General features: G+C 37.8%; 1 protein-coding gene across 1 annotated transcript in view; it reads left to right on the forward strand.

Moving 5' to 3' along the window:
• The window catches only part of CPNE8 (copine 8), an 86189-nt gene that overhangs the window by 21731 nt on the left and 45679 nt on the right, over window positions 1-18779 (forward strand). The window contains exons 4-6 of the mRNA XM_054399971.1: window positions 6514-6617; window positions 10183-10222; window positions 14179-14255. Of these exons, the coding sequence (XP_054255946.1) occupies window positions 6514-6617; window positions 10183-10222; window positions 14179-14255 (221 nt within the window). The remainder of the gene's footprint in view (window positions 1-6513; window positions 6618-10182; window positions 10223-14178; window positions 14256-18779) is intronic.

Below are 18779 nucleotides of genomic sequence, written 5' to 3' on the forward strand. Positions count from 1 at the left end.
AGACAGCCTGTTCCAGTGCTCCGTCACTCTCACAGTAAAGAAGTTTTTCCTTGTGTTGAGGTGGAACTTCCTGTGGTTTGTGTCCATTGTTCCTTGTCCTGTCATATGGCACTACTGAAAAGAGACCAGCCCCTTCGTCTTGACAATTCAGATATTTCTAAACATTTATAAGATCACCTCTCAAATCTTCTCTTCCCCAGATTAAACAGCCCCAGGTCTCTCAGCCTTCACCCATAAGACAGGTGTTCCAGTCCCTTAATCATCCTTGTAGCTCTCTGTTGCACTCTTTAGTACTTCCCTGTCTCTCTTGAACTGGGGAGCCCAGAACTGGTCACAGTCCTCCAGGTGAGGCCTCACTATGGCAGAGTAGAAGGGGATGAGAACCACCCTTGACCTGCAGGACACACTTACCTTAATGCACCCCAGGATATCATTGGCCTTCTTGGCCACAAGGGCACATTGCTGTTTCATCAATAACTTCTTGTCCATCAGGACTCCAAAGTCCTCCATGGAGCTGCTTTCCAGCAGGTCAGTCCCTAATCTGTGCTGGTGCCTGGTGTTAATTCCTTGACCAAAGCAAAAACTGTTGAACAGGGCAATGTGTGATGTTACTGCTTGTATTGCATCTTTGCACTGATTTGAGAGTATCTTGGCGAGGTGATGCGCTTTGGAGTGTGGTTATGCTATCAGATGCCAGTTTAGAAAACACACTTCTACATGGCAGTTGCTAAAATGTCATCTTACAGCTTTTGTTCTTTTAAGATGTAATTATCTCTATCTTGTCTATCAGGAGAAGGTCTAAGTCTGGGTATTTACAACTCAGTGACTGTTTACACCATTTCTAGTTAATGGGAAAAGATAGCATCCTGAGGGCAGTTCATGACAGCTAATTTAGATGTCTGCATTACATGAAATGAGTCATCCTTTAGAAATGCCTCCAAGTGATCATCAAAAGCTTAAGCTTTTGACTATATCAGATGTAAAGTTTGGTGAGCAGAATCCTATTCCTACTAGCTGCTATGAGATTCAAAATTCATAGGCTGGTATGATAGAGGAGCTGAATCAGGATTGCACTTTATGTATTGTGATGTATTATATTTATACCGGTAGTAAAAAATAAGGTAGTAGGTAGAAGATTAGTTATGATATTACCCATCTCATGTATATATCTTTTTTCTTTTTGTGCTTTTTCTACCTGCAGTGGTGAATGCACTAATACTGTGTTTTTTCCATAACATTTTGTATGTGTGTCTATTTTACTGCATTTAAACAATTAACATTTTACTGGCTTGTAGAAGGTAGGGGCAGAAGTCACCTGGAATTGCTTTAAAAGGACAAGACTGAGACAAATAATGGTGATGATATATGTAGGCATTAAGGAATGGTGTTCAGTGATGGCAACATATTTTACCTTGTTTCTTGTTCCGTATCCTTTTATGCATAATTCTTTTACTTCTTTTGCCTGATTATTTTCTCTTGAACGCTGCAGGATCGTAAACACGGTAAATCATTTAATAATCTCCATAGTTTACCTAACACTCTATTCTAGCAGTATGCTTTTTTCCCCTTCAGGTAAGCTATTCAGATGGATTCAATGTAATAGTTAAATCAAACTCTTAATTTAGTGAAGGGTAAATGTTTTCTAGGCACTAACTCCTGTTTGCCTGTGGTACAGATTCTGTTGTTTTTGCCCAGTGTTATTCTTGCACACCAGAGCCTCATCAAATAATTGAAATATTTTGTTCTTATTTTAATAGTGTTGTTTTCCAAAACAGTTTCCCTGTTTTCACTTACAGTATGATCATCAAGTATTTCAATGAGTATAATTGGCAACAAATGCATTATCAGAACCTGAGCTTTGATTTTAAAATACTTCCCCTTACTCTGTGAGGGCACGTTTTAGAAATACAGCTAAGTATAACTTAATGGTTATCTGCAGAAGCCTTAAATAATGTATTGAAAAAATCAGAATGTCTTCATTTTGAAAAGGGCATTATTTCAGAAAACAAGAGGGTACACCCAAAAGGTGAAGGTTAAATAATAGACATTGTAAAACAATCAACTACAGTTTTACTGGCAATGGTTTTACCAACTCTGTGTTAAGGAACTGCTTATGAAGTGAGGCACTGAACCTCTGGTCCATCTACTGTAAGAATGCATTGGATGCAAATTAAATTTATTTACCTGTCAGAAAGTCTATTTTCTTACTGGTCCTCATTGTACTGATTTCCAGCTTCATGGACTGCCAAATGTTATTTTATATCCTCAGAAAATTTCCATCATGTCTTTTAAAATTGTTCATGGCTTCCCATTCTTCATGCCTTCCTGTTCATTAATTCTGTTCATGGTTTTGTTTTTTTTTTTTTAATCTGGACTAAATATGCTAAATAAAAGAAAAAGGTTTTTTGATTGAGTCATCAAATTGGGAGAGAAGGCAGTTAGGCAAGGTTGTAGTGAAACCTCAAAATAGGAAAGATGACCAGTTTGTAAGGAAATAAAAACCTCCCAAACAACCTGTAATAAATGATACCTAGTCCCTATGCTGTATAGTTTTATCAGCAAAAAGACTTCTCCTTTTATGTACTTACATTTTACTTATTTGGCTATTCTAATTTTTGTATTATGATACATGTTTTTTTCTTGATGTGCACATAGTGTGTCATTCATCCATGCCATTTTATTGTTTGATCACTCAGTATGAATAATACTGTTCTGCCAAGTCTTCATGATTACCTTTTATAGATTAATCCTATTTAATTCTGTAAATATTATATAAAGTATTTGGTTTGTAACTTTATTTTTTCAGTCTCTGCTCTACATTGTTTAGGCATGTAGTACATGGGTCCTTCCTTGGACATCCAAGTCCATAGGAACTTGCTGAGACTTTGCATGGAGTTTTCATCCAACAAATTGTCTACTTATTCTTATGTTTTCTTACCTATCTACTAGTAAATAAATAGATTCTTATAATAATGAAACAAATTAATTACTAAATTATAACTAATTGATGTCCAAGAGGCAAATATGCTCCCCTTCTATGAAAAGATACTAAATAATGGTATTCCACAGGACTCAGTATCAGGGTCAGTTCTGTTTAATATCTTTATCAGTGATCTTGTTGAGGGGGTTGCGTGCACCCTCAGTAAATTTACAGATGACACCAAGCTGGGTTGGAGGATTGATCTGCTTGAGATTTAGGAAGATGCAGAGGGATCTGGACAGACTGAATCAATGGGGCAAGGCCAGTTGTATGAGATTCAGCAAGGCAAAGTGTCAGGTCCTGCGTTTGGGTCACAACAACCCCATGCAACACTACAGGCTTGGGGAGGAGTGGCTGGAAAGCTGCCTGGTGGAAAAGGATCTGGGGGTGATCAATCACCAGCTGCATAGGAGCTGGTAGTGTGCTTAGGCAGCCAAGGCGGTCAACAGAATTCTGGCTTATACCAGACGTAGTGTAACAAGCAGCAGCAGGGAAGTGATTGTCCTCCTGTAGTCAGCACTGATGACACCAAATCTTTGAATACCGTGGAATATCTTGGAATACAGTTTTGGGCCTCTCACTACAAGAAATACATTGAGATGCTGGCGTGTGTCCAAAGAAGGGCAATAAAGCTGGTGAAGGATCTAGAGAACAAGTCTTAGGAGAAGTGGCTGAGGGAACTCCAGTTTTTTAGTCTGTAGAAAAGGAGACTGAGGGGAGATCTTACTGCTGTCTACAACTACCTCAAAGGAGGTTCTAGTTTGGTGAGGTGTCTCTCTAGTAAAAAGTGATAGGACAGGAGGGAATGGTCTCAAGTTGCACCAGGGGAGCTTTAGATTGGATATTAGGAAAAATTTCTTCATTGAAAGGGTTGTTAAGCACTGGAACAGCTGCACAGGGAAGTGGTTAAGTCACGAACCCTGGGGTTATTCAGATTATCACAGTATATTAGGGTTTGGAAGGGACCTCAAGAGATCATCCGGTCCAACCCCCTGAGATGCTTAGATGTGGCGTTTAGGGGCGTAGCTTAGTGGTGGACTTGGCAGATTTAGGTTTATGTTTGGACTTGATGATCTTCAAGGTCTCTTTCAACTCTAATGATTCTATGATAACCTGACTGATTTTGGTTTTAGGCTACAACTCCCCATGTTCTTTGTTTCTCTGTGTCTTCCATGTATATAGAAATGTAGGTCCCACATGAAGGAAGATTCTTGTACTCTCCTTCAAACTTGTCGTAATCTGAGGAGTTAAAGAACTTCACTAACATTTCTTTTCCTGCCTGGTGATTAAGAAATCTCCCAGGACAATTTACTATTTGAGTCTGCACGGCCTGGGAAATATTTTCATGGATATCTTTGCATATAGATATGTCTTATTCTGTTGCAATCCAGTCATCCATGAATCTTCTTTTTGAAGTTCTATATTCCTTTGCTTTAGAGTAGGTCAGTCGTTATTGCATTTCAGTACTAAGGATAATTCTCTATATGCAGCTGATCTGAGTGTTTGACGGAATTTGAATATTTTGTTGTAAGAGTGCCAATGGAAGAAATAGAAGACTTGAGGAGGAAAAACTGAACAGGAATATATTTTATTTGTGTATTGAACTGCAAAATGGATGGTCCTTAGGAGCCCATTGTTTTAATTTCTCATCCCTGATCTGATAAACTGGCTTCTATCAGAGAGTAGCCTCTCATTTCAGTTCATACCTTCAAACCCCACTAAATGTTTAGGTATTGCTGTGTATTTAATTTTATCAGCCATTCCAGCTTTCTGTTTTCTTGGCTTCAGTGTGTTTGAATGTTGTAAAGCATGCAGCTGACGGGAAGACTTTATTTATGAACATTGAGAATTATTTGACCTGGAAACTGGTTTAAGTATATAAAATTGGAATGCTACTATTCAGAGGAGAAAGAAAGGCTCTTTAGTATAGGCAAGTATTCCAGTCATGCTTATTCCCCTAGAAATAAGTTCTACTACTAATAGTTCTACTACTGCTGTAATTTCTCATTAATACTTGGCAATAGTAGTAATTAGTATCAGTTCAAGAGAGTGATCTTTATAGCACTCTGTGTGTCAACTTTATCCCAGCATTTCAGAGAATGCCTTGAATCATTTCTCTAGAGACTGATGTTTTTTCATCCAAAATAAACAGTAAGGGTCAATTATTTTTTCATGTTCTGATCTGTTTCCATGCATCCTGTGCCAGTCCTCTTAAGAGACTTGGGGATTTTATTTTGAATATCCAGTATCTCCATTACTCTGGAAAGCTTCTGGAAATTTCTCCTGGCCACATCAGTATAATGCCTATCTCCTTCATAGCTATTACTTTGGCTTAGGAGAGCTGAAGAAATAAAATGCAGTGACTGCTATTGAGTTGACTTGCTTTCTAAAAAATTTTTACCTTAAAACGTATTCAGAAATCTTCTTGCAGGGATGTCAAGGTTCCAATGAGACCAGGGAATCATTCTGCTAGGTATTAAGAAATGATGTAAAATCTTGGCAAAGGATTATACTAATTGACACTATACATTAAATATTCTTTGCCTTTTTATTTGGAGGTGGTATCATTCATTGGGAAAATAGTTTCACTTCTCTGCCTTTTATAGGAAGTACTATACATACTGATATATGGAGATCTCTGAATAAGACTGTCCCAATTGAACATGCCACAGCATAGCAAAACTGAAGGTACCTAACAGGATTCAAGCATGCTCTGTAAAGACTAAAATCACCAGCTGTCACTTCTGAGAGCTGTTCCTTTCCCTAAGACTTTATAGAGCTGTGTCTTGAGGATGTGTTAACTTCTGTTGAACATTTTATTGTACCTGAGACCTTTGAGTGGGCAGTTGGCTTTTTCAAGGCAGACGTCATCTTAGGTACAGGTCCACTTTTCCAGATAACCTGTGTGAATGAATGCTGGTTGGAGTCAGTCCTCTGCAGCTCATGTGCATGTATGCACAGTCATTCAAAGATTGGAAAAAAAAGAGGTGCTGACAGTAATGGATTCTTCAGCCACACTCTTTGTGTGTTTTAAAGTTCTTTACCATTTTATTTTAATAAGAATCAAGCAATGAGACGGAATTGCCCAGTTTTGAGAGGAGGAAACAGTGGAGAAAGTATGCTCTGTTAAGTGTGTTAAGTATGCAGAAGCCTGGGGCCCTCTGTGTAGTTTAAACTTGTTAGATTCACATCTGTGATGTGAAAACATATTTAGGAAGTACATCTCCAAAGCCTTCAGTTACATGGAGGCTTATTCTTTCTTTGTCCATATTTATTGATTCAGTCAAATCCTGTCAATGATTTATATCATACAGGGCATGCACCACTCACTGTATTGAAATGTGTCTTCTGCTAGTCTATTTTAATTGACAGATAGCTGATCTATTTGTGTGAATATAGTCACTTTCTTTAATGGCATCTGTTTAAGGGAATTTTTTTACAGGCTCTCTTACATCTCACATATTGCAGGTATTGGCAGTCTGCTTAATTATACATTATAGCATGTGGGTTAAAATTAAACTTTTCTTTTACAGTTTGGAAGAACAGAAGTAATTGATAATACTTTAAATCCAGATTTTGTAAGAAAATTTATAATGGATTACTTCTTTGAAGAAAGAGAGAATCTGCGATTTGATTTGTAAGTTAACATCTTTTACTCTAATATTGCAGCATAAAATTAACTTGGAAAGAGATAGTACATGTTGACATGGAATACATTAATAATCATAACCAATGTAGTACTGCTTCTGTAGAAATAAATGTGGGACATAGTAATGAACAAGTTTTAAGCAGTTGGCAAGTGTTAACCGGTACAGTCATACTGATGATCATTACTTTTAGAAAATAGCTAGAAAGCTAAGGATGTCAAAATGTTAAAATATTCTTGCAGCATAGCCATACTGTCCAGAGAGAAAATATCTTTGCAAGTAGTATAGAACTAAAATTTTCTTTACCAAAATATATGCTAGTGTCCATCTAAGTACACTAGATTCTAAGATTTTATACTGAAAGCAGGTGTTCTAGAAGTAGATAGATATTGAGATTATTCCAGAAGTACAAATTTCATTCCACTGGTGGAATTAGTTTGATTTTCTCTTTGTTCCTTGGAAAAGAGAATTGAGAGGCCAGTTACCAGATCATCTTGCATGCCATCGATTACATTTTACCCCACAGATATTATTTCAGTGTTTGTGATAATGAAGTTTGTCTTGTTTTTTAGTTCTTCTCAACCTTACCCTGTGAGAAAGCACTTGAACGACCCTTACAGTTAATTAAGGGAAAGCCATTCACTCTTTTGTAGTATAGTGCATAGTGGCCACTGTTTATCTCTATATGTCCTTTTTAGTTGAGGAACCCTTTTCCCATTTCTTTTCATTTTCTTGTACTTGAACTTGAGCTTTGTTAATGCTTATTTTTTGTTCCTAGTATTTTTGCCTTCATGTGTATTTATTTTATTTTATTTGTTCTTCAGAAAGATTTAGGAGAACATCTGCTAAGTTGCTTACTGAATAAATATATCAAGAAAATTACAAAATAGTCTGCCTTCCTATACTTTCTTATGCTAAAGATTGAAGTCTCCTGGTACACTTTACAGAATCACAACAAATCCCACTCAGGTGTTGATTATAGTAGTGGTAAATTGTAGTATTATTGCTTCCCAATTTAAAGTTAAAGCAAGTTTGCTTTCATATAGAAACTGCATTTATTGCATTTCTGTCTTGTAGACAGCAATACAGATGAAGAAAGACTTCATAGTTTGCCTAAAATCTCCCAGCAAGTTCATGGTAAAGCCATTTTTAAGTTTTCTAGGTTTTAGTCTCAGTGTGCCATTTACTTATCCAAGTAGTTGCTTTAAAGCGATTCCGGCAGCGTCTTTATTTTTTGCCCCCTCCCCAAGTTTTGGGGATGCAAATCAATCTGTACGTTAAGCACGGCATAGAATAAATAGTGATCACATTAGTGATGATTTTCCCCATTGCAGTGAAGAGAAAGCAGGATGCCTTATATATGTCTTAGTAATGTTAATAAAATTATGTATCATTTCGCTGATTTTACTTTTAAGTTGCTGGCAGAGTAATGAAATGCTCTTGAATGGCAGCATTTCCTATATTGTGGAAACAGAAAAAAACCTCCAACAACCCATGTCTAATTTTTCTTTAGCTGTAAATGTCCTTTTATAGCATCTCAGAATGCATAGAAAGTTAACAAAAAGTGTTGGATGGATGAGTGAGGGAAAAAGTTCTGTTGTGTTTAGTACACAGATACAGCTAGCCCATTCCATCTGGATTTCAGCTATTTCAAGGATTGAAAGGAAATAATAACAAGAGAGATTACAGGGTAGGTACTTGTTTTATTTTTTTTTTTTTTTTTGGTCTTCACCATGGAGGCCTGGGGCAGACTTTTTTTTAATCTTAGAAGTTGAGTTTATTGTAATTAAATCTGATTAGTGTAACTGTTGCCTGGTATTTAAAAAAAATTAGGAAGAGCTGGTCACTTTGTGAAATCAAAGATACTTCTCCAAGTGCATTGCTGAAATAAAGACACAGGTGGGGCAATCTTGATTTGGTTGCCTCTTGCTCCTCATGAGATGCATGTGTATTATGGGGAAGAGGCAATGCAATTGAAGAGAATATCAAAAGATACGAACCAAGAAAGATAAAGCTAGTCTCAGTCTAAGCAAAAAAAAAAAAAAAAAGTCAAGTCTGTAAAGTATTCTGTGTAAGTGCTACCTGAAAAGGATTCAGGTCTGGAAAGGATCCTTCATGTACTCAGAGAAACAGACTCTTTATTTAAGAAAAGCTGTAAATACCAAACCTACTCTGTTCTTATCAGAAGGACTTGAAGACTTTCTGCTGCTGTTCTGGATTACCTGGACACAAATCCATTCTAAACTCAAAGCTGAATAACTGTTTTAAATATTTGTCGGCAAGTGACCTATAGTCATAGTCTGTGGATTTACTTCAGAACCTGATAACAATGATAGAACAGAAGTGAAATGTTGGAGAACTCAGACTTAAAAATGTGAATCTCATACAGCTATTTGTGGATTAAAACTCCAATTTAGATCAGGGAAGAACCATTTGTAGAAAGCTTTCTTTTTAAATCCCTCAGCAATATTGTGTACTGCTGTTGGCTGAACTACCGTTTTTCAAAGAAACTCATTCCTCTGTGATTGCTGTTTTCTGCCACAAAAAGAAAGTGGCAAGTATGTCTCAGATTTTGGGTGTTCTGGTAAATGAGCATGACCCTCCTCCTAACCTGTGCAGCCACCAATGTCTCAGGTCCCTTTCCCTTCATATTTGATGATTTGTTGCTGATTTTGCGAGTGAAGTAGTCCTTTGTTGTAGTTTGTAGCTTGCTCTCAGCTCAAACTGTCAGTTGTTCGGTTTCACCAGACAATTACCTTTCCCCCCTCTTTTGAGAAAACTGATGTTAATGTTTTTTATTGTAATTCCTTTGTTTGCAAATATGTTTCTAAAATTTTCACTGCACTACATCCATGGTATTCCCATCTTCCTGATTTCTGAATGTAGAGTTTGATAAGAACACTATTGTGGAGTATCTGATAAAGATGGACAACTATAAAAGTATAGAGATTAGTAATTCCTCAGTTATTATTTTGGTCTCTCAAGTTCAAAAGAGTTTTGTGGGGGTTTTTAATTAGACTTGATAGTGGGAGGGAAACAATGGCATTTTCTGTCTGGAGGAAGACCAAGGTTATGTTGAAATGAAAACAAGTCAAACTCTTGCTAAATGCAATTTAGTTTATTGTCAGTTACTTCTATTTAGTTAAACGACTGAAAAATTAGCTAAGAAAATAATTCACATAATTAATAATTCACAATTATTCACAAAATAATTAGCTTGCTTTCTAAGATTAATGAATTAATTTATAAATGTATATGTATATATTTATACATATCTGGCAACTTTCGTTGTTCAAACAGAGTATAACAATAATTTCTCTCAATAGGCTGCACTTTGTTGAAAACTGTTTCATTTCCAATGGCTGGTGAACCATAATCCTATAGTCTGTGATTACATTTGCTTTTCTTACTGGTGAGACTTCCATTAATGTATCTCTTTCTGTAAATGCCACACATTGAAACAGGTGAAAGAAGTGTTTGGGGTTTGTTTCTCCATGTTGTCCTCAGATCTGTGCAACTCCTGATACAATGTCTTTTTTTTTCTTTTTTTTAAAGCTATGATGTTGACTCTAAGAGTCCTAACCTGTCAAAACATGTAAGTTTTTCCTCTGTTATACTTTCATGTGCTGAAATGCTTACACTTTCCTAAATACGTTTATTTTTGTTTTGACTGTAAGCAGTACCAGATGCATAGAGACAAATGTAGTGGTTGTGTAGTGACCAGTAACATATTAGATGCTCAAGAATGTAATTTTCATGGGATATTCCTCCTGTAAAGGGCATATTTAAGCTCATGCGTATACCTTTCTGATATGTGATATGTTGTATTTTGTTGATACTTCTCTGGGCCTTAAAACTTGTAAATGTTTTGATTGTATCCCTTTTAATGCTTGTGTCATCTTGAAATGGAAGAGTGTCATGGTTTAACCCCAGTTGGCAATTAATCACCCCACAGCTACTTGCTCACTCCCCATTCCCAGTGGGATGAGGGAGAGAATTGGAGAAAAAGAAGTAAAAATGTAAAACTCCTGTGTTGTGATAGTTTAATAGGACAGAAAAGGAAAGGAAAATAACACTAATACTAATGTTACTACTGTTAAGAGAACATATGATACAAGTGATGCACAATACAATTGCTCACTGCCTGCTGACTGATGCCCAGCCAATTCCCAAACTGCAGTGCTGCCCAGCCATCTCCCCCTAGTTTATATACTGGGCATGACAGCATATGGTTTGGGACACCCCTTTGGTCATTAGGGGCTAGCTGTCCATTCTGTAGACCCTCCCAACTTCTTGAGCCTCCTTGCTGGCTGGGCAGTGTGAGAAGCTGAAAAGTCCATGATTTAGTATAAGCACTGCTTAGCAACGACTAAAACATCAGTGTGTTATCAACATTATTCTCATCCTACATCCAAAACGCAGCACTGCACTAGCTACCAGGAATAAAATTAACTTTATTCCAGCCAAAACCAGGACAAAGGAATTAAATTGCAGCTTTATAATTTAGAAACATGTGAGTAGAATTCAGATGCTTTTGAGTGTTTTGTTTGGGATTTTATAAGTGGCTGGAACAAAGGAAGAGAGAATGCTGGAAGGAGTGATGTGTATGTTTGTTTCACACTGAAAAGAAAAGACTTTTAGCCATTGATCTACAGTTAGATCCTCTCTGTAAAGATTTAAAGTCCCTGGCAAACTGTTTTCTGTCTCTGTCATCATGGAACTGTTCTGAACATCTACAATGCTAACTAGGAGGATGCAGGAAATAGAAGTCTTCCATATATTGTCTTCAACAAGAATAAAGACTCATTCTGGGCTTCTGCCCAAGATTGTTTGTACTTTTCTGTAGTAACTAGTTTATCTGAATTCTTTTTTCCCTGAAACATACTTCTTTGTAGAAAACCCTCATAATTAAGTTTTAAGAAAAAAGATAATACACAAGTTAAGTTAGTCTCTATGGAAGTGCAAACAAAGATACATGCAAATATACAGCCTACTTTTCATTGTTTGATTACTGGAACAGGAATTGAAGGTTTTAATATCTGGCTGAACCTGCAGGAAGAAAAGAACAAGCAATGAGAAAATAAGCCAATGTTCTTCTGAAGATTATTCAAGCAGATTTTCAATTAAATATGTACCTGTTACATACTAATTAGTACAGGAGAAGCATTGACATAGTGAGAACTCAATAACCAAAGTTATCAAGCAGGTATTCTTTTACTGCAGTGCTGGACATGTAGGGGGTCACTCCTCCAAAATACATGCATCAAGGGTTAGAAACAGCAGGATTATGTAGGCAGGTTACATACATATCCATTCTATTTCCAATGAATCGTTTACATATTCAACAGTTTCCTGAGGACCCATTATCATACCCCCATCATGCCTGATGTCACTTGCTCACTTCAGTCTTAGGGTGGTTGTTCAGCATAATCTGGTGCTCTTTTGATGACTCAAGATGGCATAAACCGGTTCTCTGGTGGCTGCATCTGGCAGCTGTGTCAGCTTGTGACCTCCTTATTTTCAGGGTCATCCTGTTTCTGTGGTTTGACTCTACTGTTCCTTTCTTGCAAGCTCAGCTGCATTTGTAAAAGGGTCCATATCCCAAGGCTATATACCATTAAAAAACAACTGTACATTCATCAATTTCATTCATCAACATATTCAAATGCTTTGGGGCCTGTTTTTTAAATACTGCCAGTCTCCTGAATTTTTCAGCTGTAGAAAGAAGCTTTATTAATTAGACATTAATATCAGAAATATCTCTTTTCCTTCACTATCTGTACAAGGAAAGTGTAGACTTTGTGCTGAAGACATCCAAATTATGCCATATAGTATACACATGAAGAGGACAGCTCTGAGAACCTTGTGAAAGATGGTAGCTAGAAATGCATTTCTTAATCTCAGCAATTCATTTTGGTATTTCCCAAGTGCAAAGGGTTGGTCTGGATTATCAATTTTGCTTCCAGCTTCCTGTGTTTCTTTCCAATAGCTCTAAAGAATGTGGGCAGTTGGTAGGTAGAAAGTGAGCAGTGCTTTGTTTGTTTCCACTTACTGGGGGTTTGGTGTTTCTTAGAAATGTCAGGCCAGTAGTATTTTCATAGCTAAACCACCTGTGTGTTGTTGTAAACATCTTGTGTGGAGTAGGATCTTCCCTGTTCCTCAAAAATAGCTGTTAGCCCATTCCTTTGGAAATACCATGCAGTGTCACTTAAGAGTTGAGCAGTTTAGAGGATAAAAAAGAGTCAGTCTTGAAAGTTGCCCATTTTAATCACTCAGTGTTGGCAAAACAGGAAGCAAATGAAGCAAGTTTTGTAATGGATGTATGAAGTAACTTAACCAGACAGTGCTGATATTTGTAGTTGTCTTTATTATAAGTTTATAAAACTATCTACCTGAAATTAGACTTATGTGTTTATGGTACCCGCCTGATTTAAGAAAAAAACAACACAGTAACAGATAATAACAGACTGTGAAACTAACAGAAATTAATCAGAGGAACTCAACTAAAAAAAAAAAAGTTAAGAAAATTGCAGCATGCATGGTTTCAGCATATAAACTGGTGTTGTCATGCCTGCTGTTTTAAAAATTGAGAAGCTGTGTATTTTTTGATTAATATTAGCCATTTTGAAAGAGTTAATATTTATGGAAACAGTGTCATAGGATCAGAGTAGTTAAAGGACATAGTTAAAAAAATTATTTGTTGCAGGAGTATTTTCCTCTTCAGTGGGATTAGTTTTCACATCCTGTTTGCTACAAGGACTCATAACTAACACAGCTCAGATATGGGAATGAGTGGCCTGGGTTGAGAGAAGAGTCAGAACACCTTGCACAGATGCTCACTACTATAGAGTCTCATAAAGTTATAGTTTGCTGTATAGGAATGACAGTGTCTCAATTCTTAGTCCTGTTTATGAACAAATCTCCCAGGATACTGTTACTACTTCTGCCAGTCATACTGGGGAGAACAGAGCCAGCACACTCTTTTTACTTGCAGGATAAGGAGTTGGATTGCAGCATAAATATTTTTTTCAATATGCATACTGCAGTTTGAAAATCCATTAATCTTTTTATTCTAGTTATATTACAGAGAGATAACGGAAATTTAGTGATAAATACATGAAAATAAAGTCTGCCATTAAAGCAATGCTTTTGTATAATTGTCAATCCAGGATTGTCATAGAAGTCTTGCACAAGCTTGAATTTCTGACAACATATTAACTTCCAAGAAATTCATAGAATCAGTTTAGAATCTCTTCATAAAAGAGAAATTTATTAAAATTCTCCAGTAAAACAAGGTAAAGAAACAACTGTGGGTTTGATGCTTTTAATTTTTTCTATCTCTGTTTTGTTTTTGTTGACAAGAAAGGCAGTGTATAAACAGTGTGTAGTACATTAGAATTATTTCTCTAGATGTAACACAGTGTTGTGTAAACTAGGTGAGTCTGTTTATGATTCATCATTGAATAATTATTATTAAGATGCTATGTTCATCAGGATGTGTTCTACAACAGTGAAATGTAAATTCTAAGGTTTTATGTTACTGCTTTTCAGGATTTTTTGGGACAAATGTTTTGTACACTGGGAGAAATAGTCGGATCACAGGGTAGCAGACTGCAAAAAGCAATTGTGTAAGTATCTCATTCCTGATTGTTAGATGAATATGTACTGCTTCACAAGGTGAGAGTTGTTGGGGGATTTTTCAGGTATCTTGATATACAGAATTGACAGGTATGGCTTTTAAGTGAGAATAAATCATTAGGACCAATAGAAATCTTCATAGACAATTGGCAAAGGAATAGACTCTTCCAAAATTTTTGTCAACTTCATTATGCCTTGCAATAGTTTGAATATACTAATCTTAAAAATGTTTTTCCTCTAGTTCACAAATTAACACATTGTAAATATTTATTGTTTTTGTTCAAGCGTCAAGGAAGAAAACTCTCACTCTTTCAATTCCAGAAATTCTTACTTGTATTTCTGCTTTTCCAAATAATACAATGCCCAAACAATGAGGCAATCCATACTATGATATATTTTCTATTATGTCTTATGCTCAGTGGATTTTTCTCCCACTGAAAGGATTTTGATGCTTGCAAGCCATTGTTCACAGAGCTGTACAGATAATTAAAATACGAATTATTTGAACCATGTTTGTTTTCTATACCTAAACAGTGTTTGAATGAAATGGAGAATATTTTACAGTTTTTATCAAAATGTATGCTACAAATTCACATTAAAAAAGCAAACATTTAAAGGCAGAGTCAGATTTTTCAGATGATGGTAATATATCTTGATGTGGAATTTTTGTTTGTTTTTATTTTCTTTTAATAGTAATTGCACCCTTCTTCCCCGGATCAGCTTTATTCCTGATTTCTTCTACCTCCTCTCCACTAGCCATGCAAGGGGATGAGGAATGGGGATTGCAGTCAGTTCATCAGGCATTGTCTATGCTGCTCCTTCCTCTTCAAACAAAACTCCAAACTCTAAACCTGACTGTGTCACTATTAGGAGTGTGTCAGGGTCTACTGGGAGGCCTGTGGCTAGTGGTGTTCCCCAGGGGTCAGTATTGGGTCCAGTCTTGTTCAACATCCTCATCAATGACCTGAATGAAGGAACGGAGTGTACTCTCAGCAAGTTTGCTGATGATACAAAACTGGGAGGAGTGGCTAGCACAAGAGAAGGCTGCTTCACTCTGAAGTGAGACCTGGGCAGGCTAGAGAGTTGGGCAGAGGTGAACCCTATGAAGTTCAACAAGGGCAAGTGTGCAGTCCTGCCCCTAAGGAAGAATAACAATAGGCATCAGTACAGGTTAGGGGTTGCTCAGCTGGAAAGCAGCCCTGCAGAGAAGGACCTGGCAGTGCTGATTGAGAACAAGTTCACCAGAAAGCAGCAATGTGCCCTCATGGCCAGGAAGGCCAGTGATATTCTGGGGGGCATTAAGAATTGAGGGAGGTTCTTCTCCCCCTCTGCCCTGATGAAGCCTACCTGGAGTATTGTATCCAGTTCTGGGCTCCTCAGTTCAAGAGGGGCAGGGATCAACTGGAGAGAGACGAACAGAGGGCCAAGATTGTGATTTGGGGACTGGAGCATCTGTTTTATGAGGAGAGGCTGAGAGACTTGGGACTCTTTACCCAGGAAAAGAGAAGACTGAAAGAGGATCTTATAAATTAATATAAATATCTATCTAAAGGATAGAGGTCATGAGTATGGGACTGGACTCTTCTCACTGGTGGCCAGTGACAGGACAAGAGGCAGTGGGCACAAACTCTAACACAGGAGGTTTCACTTGAACTTAAGGAGAAACTTTGAGGGTGACAGAGCACTGGAATTGGCTACCCAGAGGGATTGTGGAGTCTCCTTCTCTGGAGAATTTCACAACCTGCCTGGACATGTTCCTCTGCAACCTGATTTAGGGGTACCTGTGTTAGCAGGAGGTTTGGATTATATGATCTTCAGAGGTTCCTTCCAAGCCCTACCATTCTATGATTCTGTTACTATGGTGAGTAGACAAACTCCCAAATTAGAATATATATAATCTGGGAAAGTTCCCTTAAAGTCTGTCATGAAAAGATGCACTTGCCCTTTGTCAAAATGAAAGGAAAACATCTCAAGCCTAGAGGGTCACTGTTGCAGTGGTCTGTCAGGCAGGCTGAGACATACCTTTGTTACTAGCCTTCAGGGTGAGTGCAAAAGTGAAAGCATACACACACATCTTTCCTTCTTTGCCTTCATGACAGGCATGATTTGCATTTTCATTGACTTTACAGGCATCAGCAGATGCCTGTGAAACGTAAACGTGATAGTATTTTGTCTTGAGAGGTATGAGGATGTCTCCTAAATCTCTCTCTCCATTTCCAACACCATTAAGGGCTTTGGCTTCAGTGCAGTCTGTTGTAGAAGACTGGCTCACAGTACAGTAGTGTTCTAGCCTGTTATTCCTATGACTATGAGGTTTTTTTGTTCAGAAACATTAGTGTTGCACTTTATTTTACAGACTGGCCAGGAGCTGATGTGAACATTTGCTCTGGATAATTTATCTTGGAAAATAAGTCTAGTCATACAAAGCAGGTGAAATGGAGAATCTGACATTTTAGCAGTAATATTTTTACTCTCTTTACATATTGGGTTACTAAATTCATTAAAAGCTGTTTCAAGACAAGCTCGATGTGTAGGATATACTCAGACTGGCCTTGCATGCTCCAGTTTTACTAGCATGAAAGGATGAGATGCAGATGTATCTACTTCCCAAAGTTACACAGCTTTTTTTTTTCCTCAGGAGGGTGTCACCTTCCCAGACATTATTCGGAATGAGATATTTACATGTTATGTCTTTCTACAGAGATGCTAGCCACACTTACAACTCTCAGCAGTGCTTCTTTCAGGATCTACTAAGTGCATTCCTGTTGGGATTCCCTTTAATGAGGAGGTAGAGTCATTGAAAAGCTTAATGAGCATTCTATGCTAGTTATTCACATCTGAGTGGCACTGGCTGCTAATGAGGCTGTACTGGAGCCAGCTGGCCTATTTTGGGAAGCTCTTTTTCCTGTAATTTGTCTGTGAACCTAATTGATAGAAAAACATCTGAACTGTAGAACTGGGACTTCCTATATATTTGTTCTTTCTTCTTATCTATGGTTGTGATTGCCAGAGAGCTAAGTTATGTAAATTCAGAAATAACACTGTAAATTTTTGAATTATGCAAAAAATGTTCCATCTTCTGCCTCATTGCAGTTTCAGCTTGTAAAATTGGAATCTTGGTTTAACCTCTCAGCTCTGAATTCCCAGGTAAATTGTGATCTTTCCCTAACTTTTTCAGGAGCTTTGGAAAGGTCCTTCTTTTAGTTCTTGTTAAAGCCCAGGTGGTCTTTGGGGGGTCATTTCAAACTTCTGTAGGTCCTGCAGATGTAGTGTCTCAATTGTGGAATTATTTGAAGGAGACAGTTACTCTTCAAGATTGTATCTTGTCTAGAGACGTGCAGGTATTGTTGAGGACCTTTTATTTGATGATAGTTTTCAGTTCAGTTTCTCGAACAGTCGAATTATTTTCTGCCTCAAATACTGTCCAGATATTTTCCTACCAAATACTGTCCAAAAAGAAATGATCACTGTAGAACATCTGCAAGTCCGGGGCTCTCAAACCAGTGGGTGTGGCAGTTTAGGCTGGGTGCCCCCTGCCACTGCTGCATGAGATACACCTCTGGTGTCCTGAGTGTCCACCCACAGGGGTGGACACAGGAAACGACGTATTTCTACCCATAAATCCTGTGCCCTATAAAGCCATCTGCAGAGTCATTCTCTTCCTCTTTCTTCCCTCTCTGCTCCCATGGGAGATGCCCTCTCTTATCGGGTAATGCCAGGGGAGTATCTCTCTAGGCCACTTAGGCCTGTCTAGGCCTAATGCCAGGAGGAGAATGGAGGGGGGGGGCAGTCTCGGACCTGGCCAGCCTGAGACTTGCCTAGCAGCGGGAGGGAGAAGAAAGAGCCCTGGGGGTTTGGGTATACCCTCAGGTGGGAGGAAGGGAGGATTGGGAAGCTTTGGGAATTCTGTGAGGGGTTCTGTACGCTTTGGGATACTCTTTGCCACTATGCTTTGTAGTCTTCTGTAGCTTCACCAATTGCTTTTCCATTTAAACTTTCCATCACTCTCCAATCCGTTTGTGTGAGTCTCATTCTTTTGTCCCTTTCGGGGCAAGAGACGATCTGTCTGGCCCCAAACCAGCACAGTGGGACTGCCTGAAATAATAGTTCTTTGTCACATCTCACCTTCCTTTACTCAGTTTGCATCTTAGTAACATTTGAACTGGCACATTTTCTATATCTGAGTGTCAGATAACTCAGAAGTTGTCAGTGGTTATGTAACATAGATTGCCTCATTATTACCCCATAAACTGTGATCTGTGACCCTTTCCAGAGAAGCTTACTGTGAGAATTTGATTGCCTAAACATAAATTCTATATTGTTGCTTCAGTACTATATAACCAGTTCCAGGGTAGCTCAATACCAGCTGTTCTTTAAAGCTAAAGAAGATGGGCATTCTAGGTTTAAACAGAACCTACATGCTTATCTTCAGGGTAATATTAGTCAACATTTTGCTGGCAGTTGGACTGGTCTGTCATGTTGAATCTTCAAGAAATGTATTTTCATACAGTGAT

Source organism: Indicator indicator, chromosome 3 (assembly GCF_027791375.1).
Source record: "Indicator indicator isolate 239-I01 chromosome 3, UM_Iind_1.1, whole genome shotgun sequence".
Classification (NCBI taxonomy): domain Eukaryota; kingdom Metazoa; phylum Chordata; class Aves; order Piciformes; family Indicatoridae; genus Indicator; species Indicator indicator.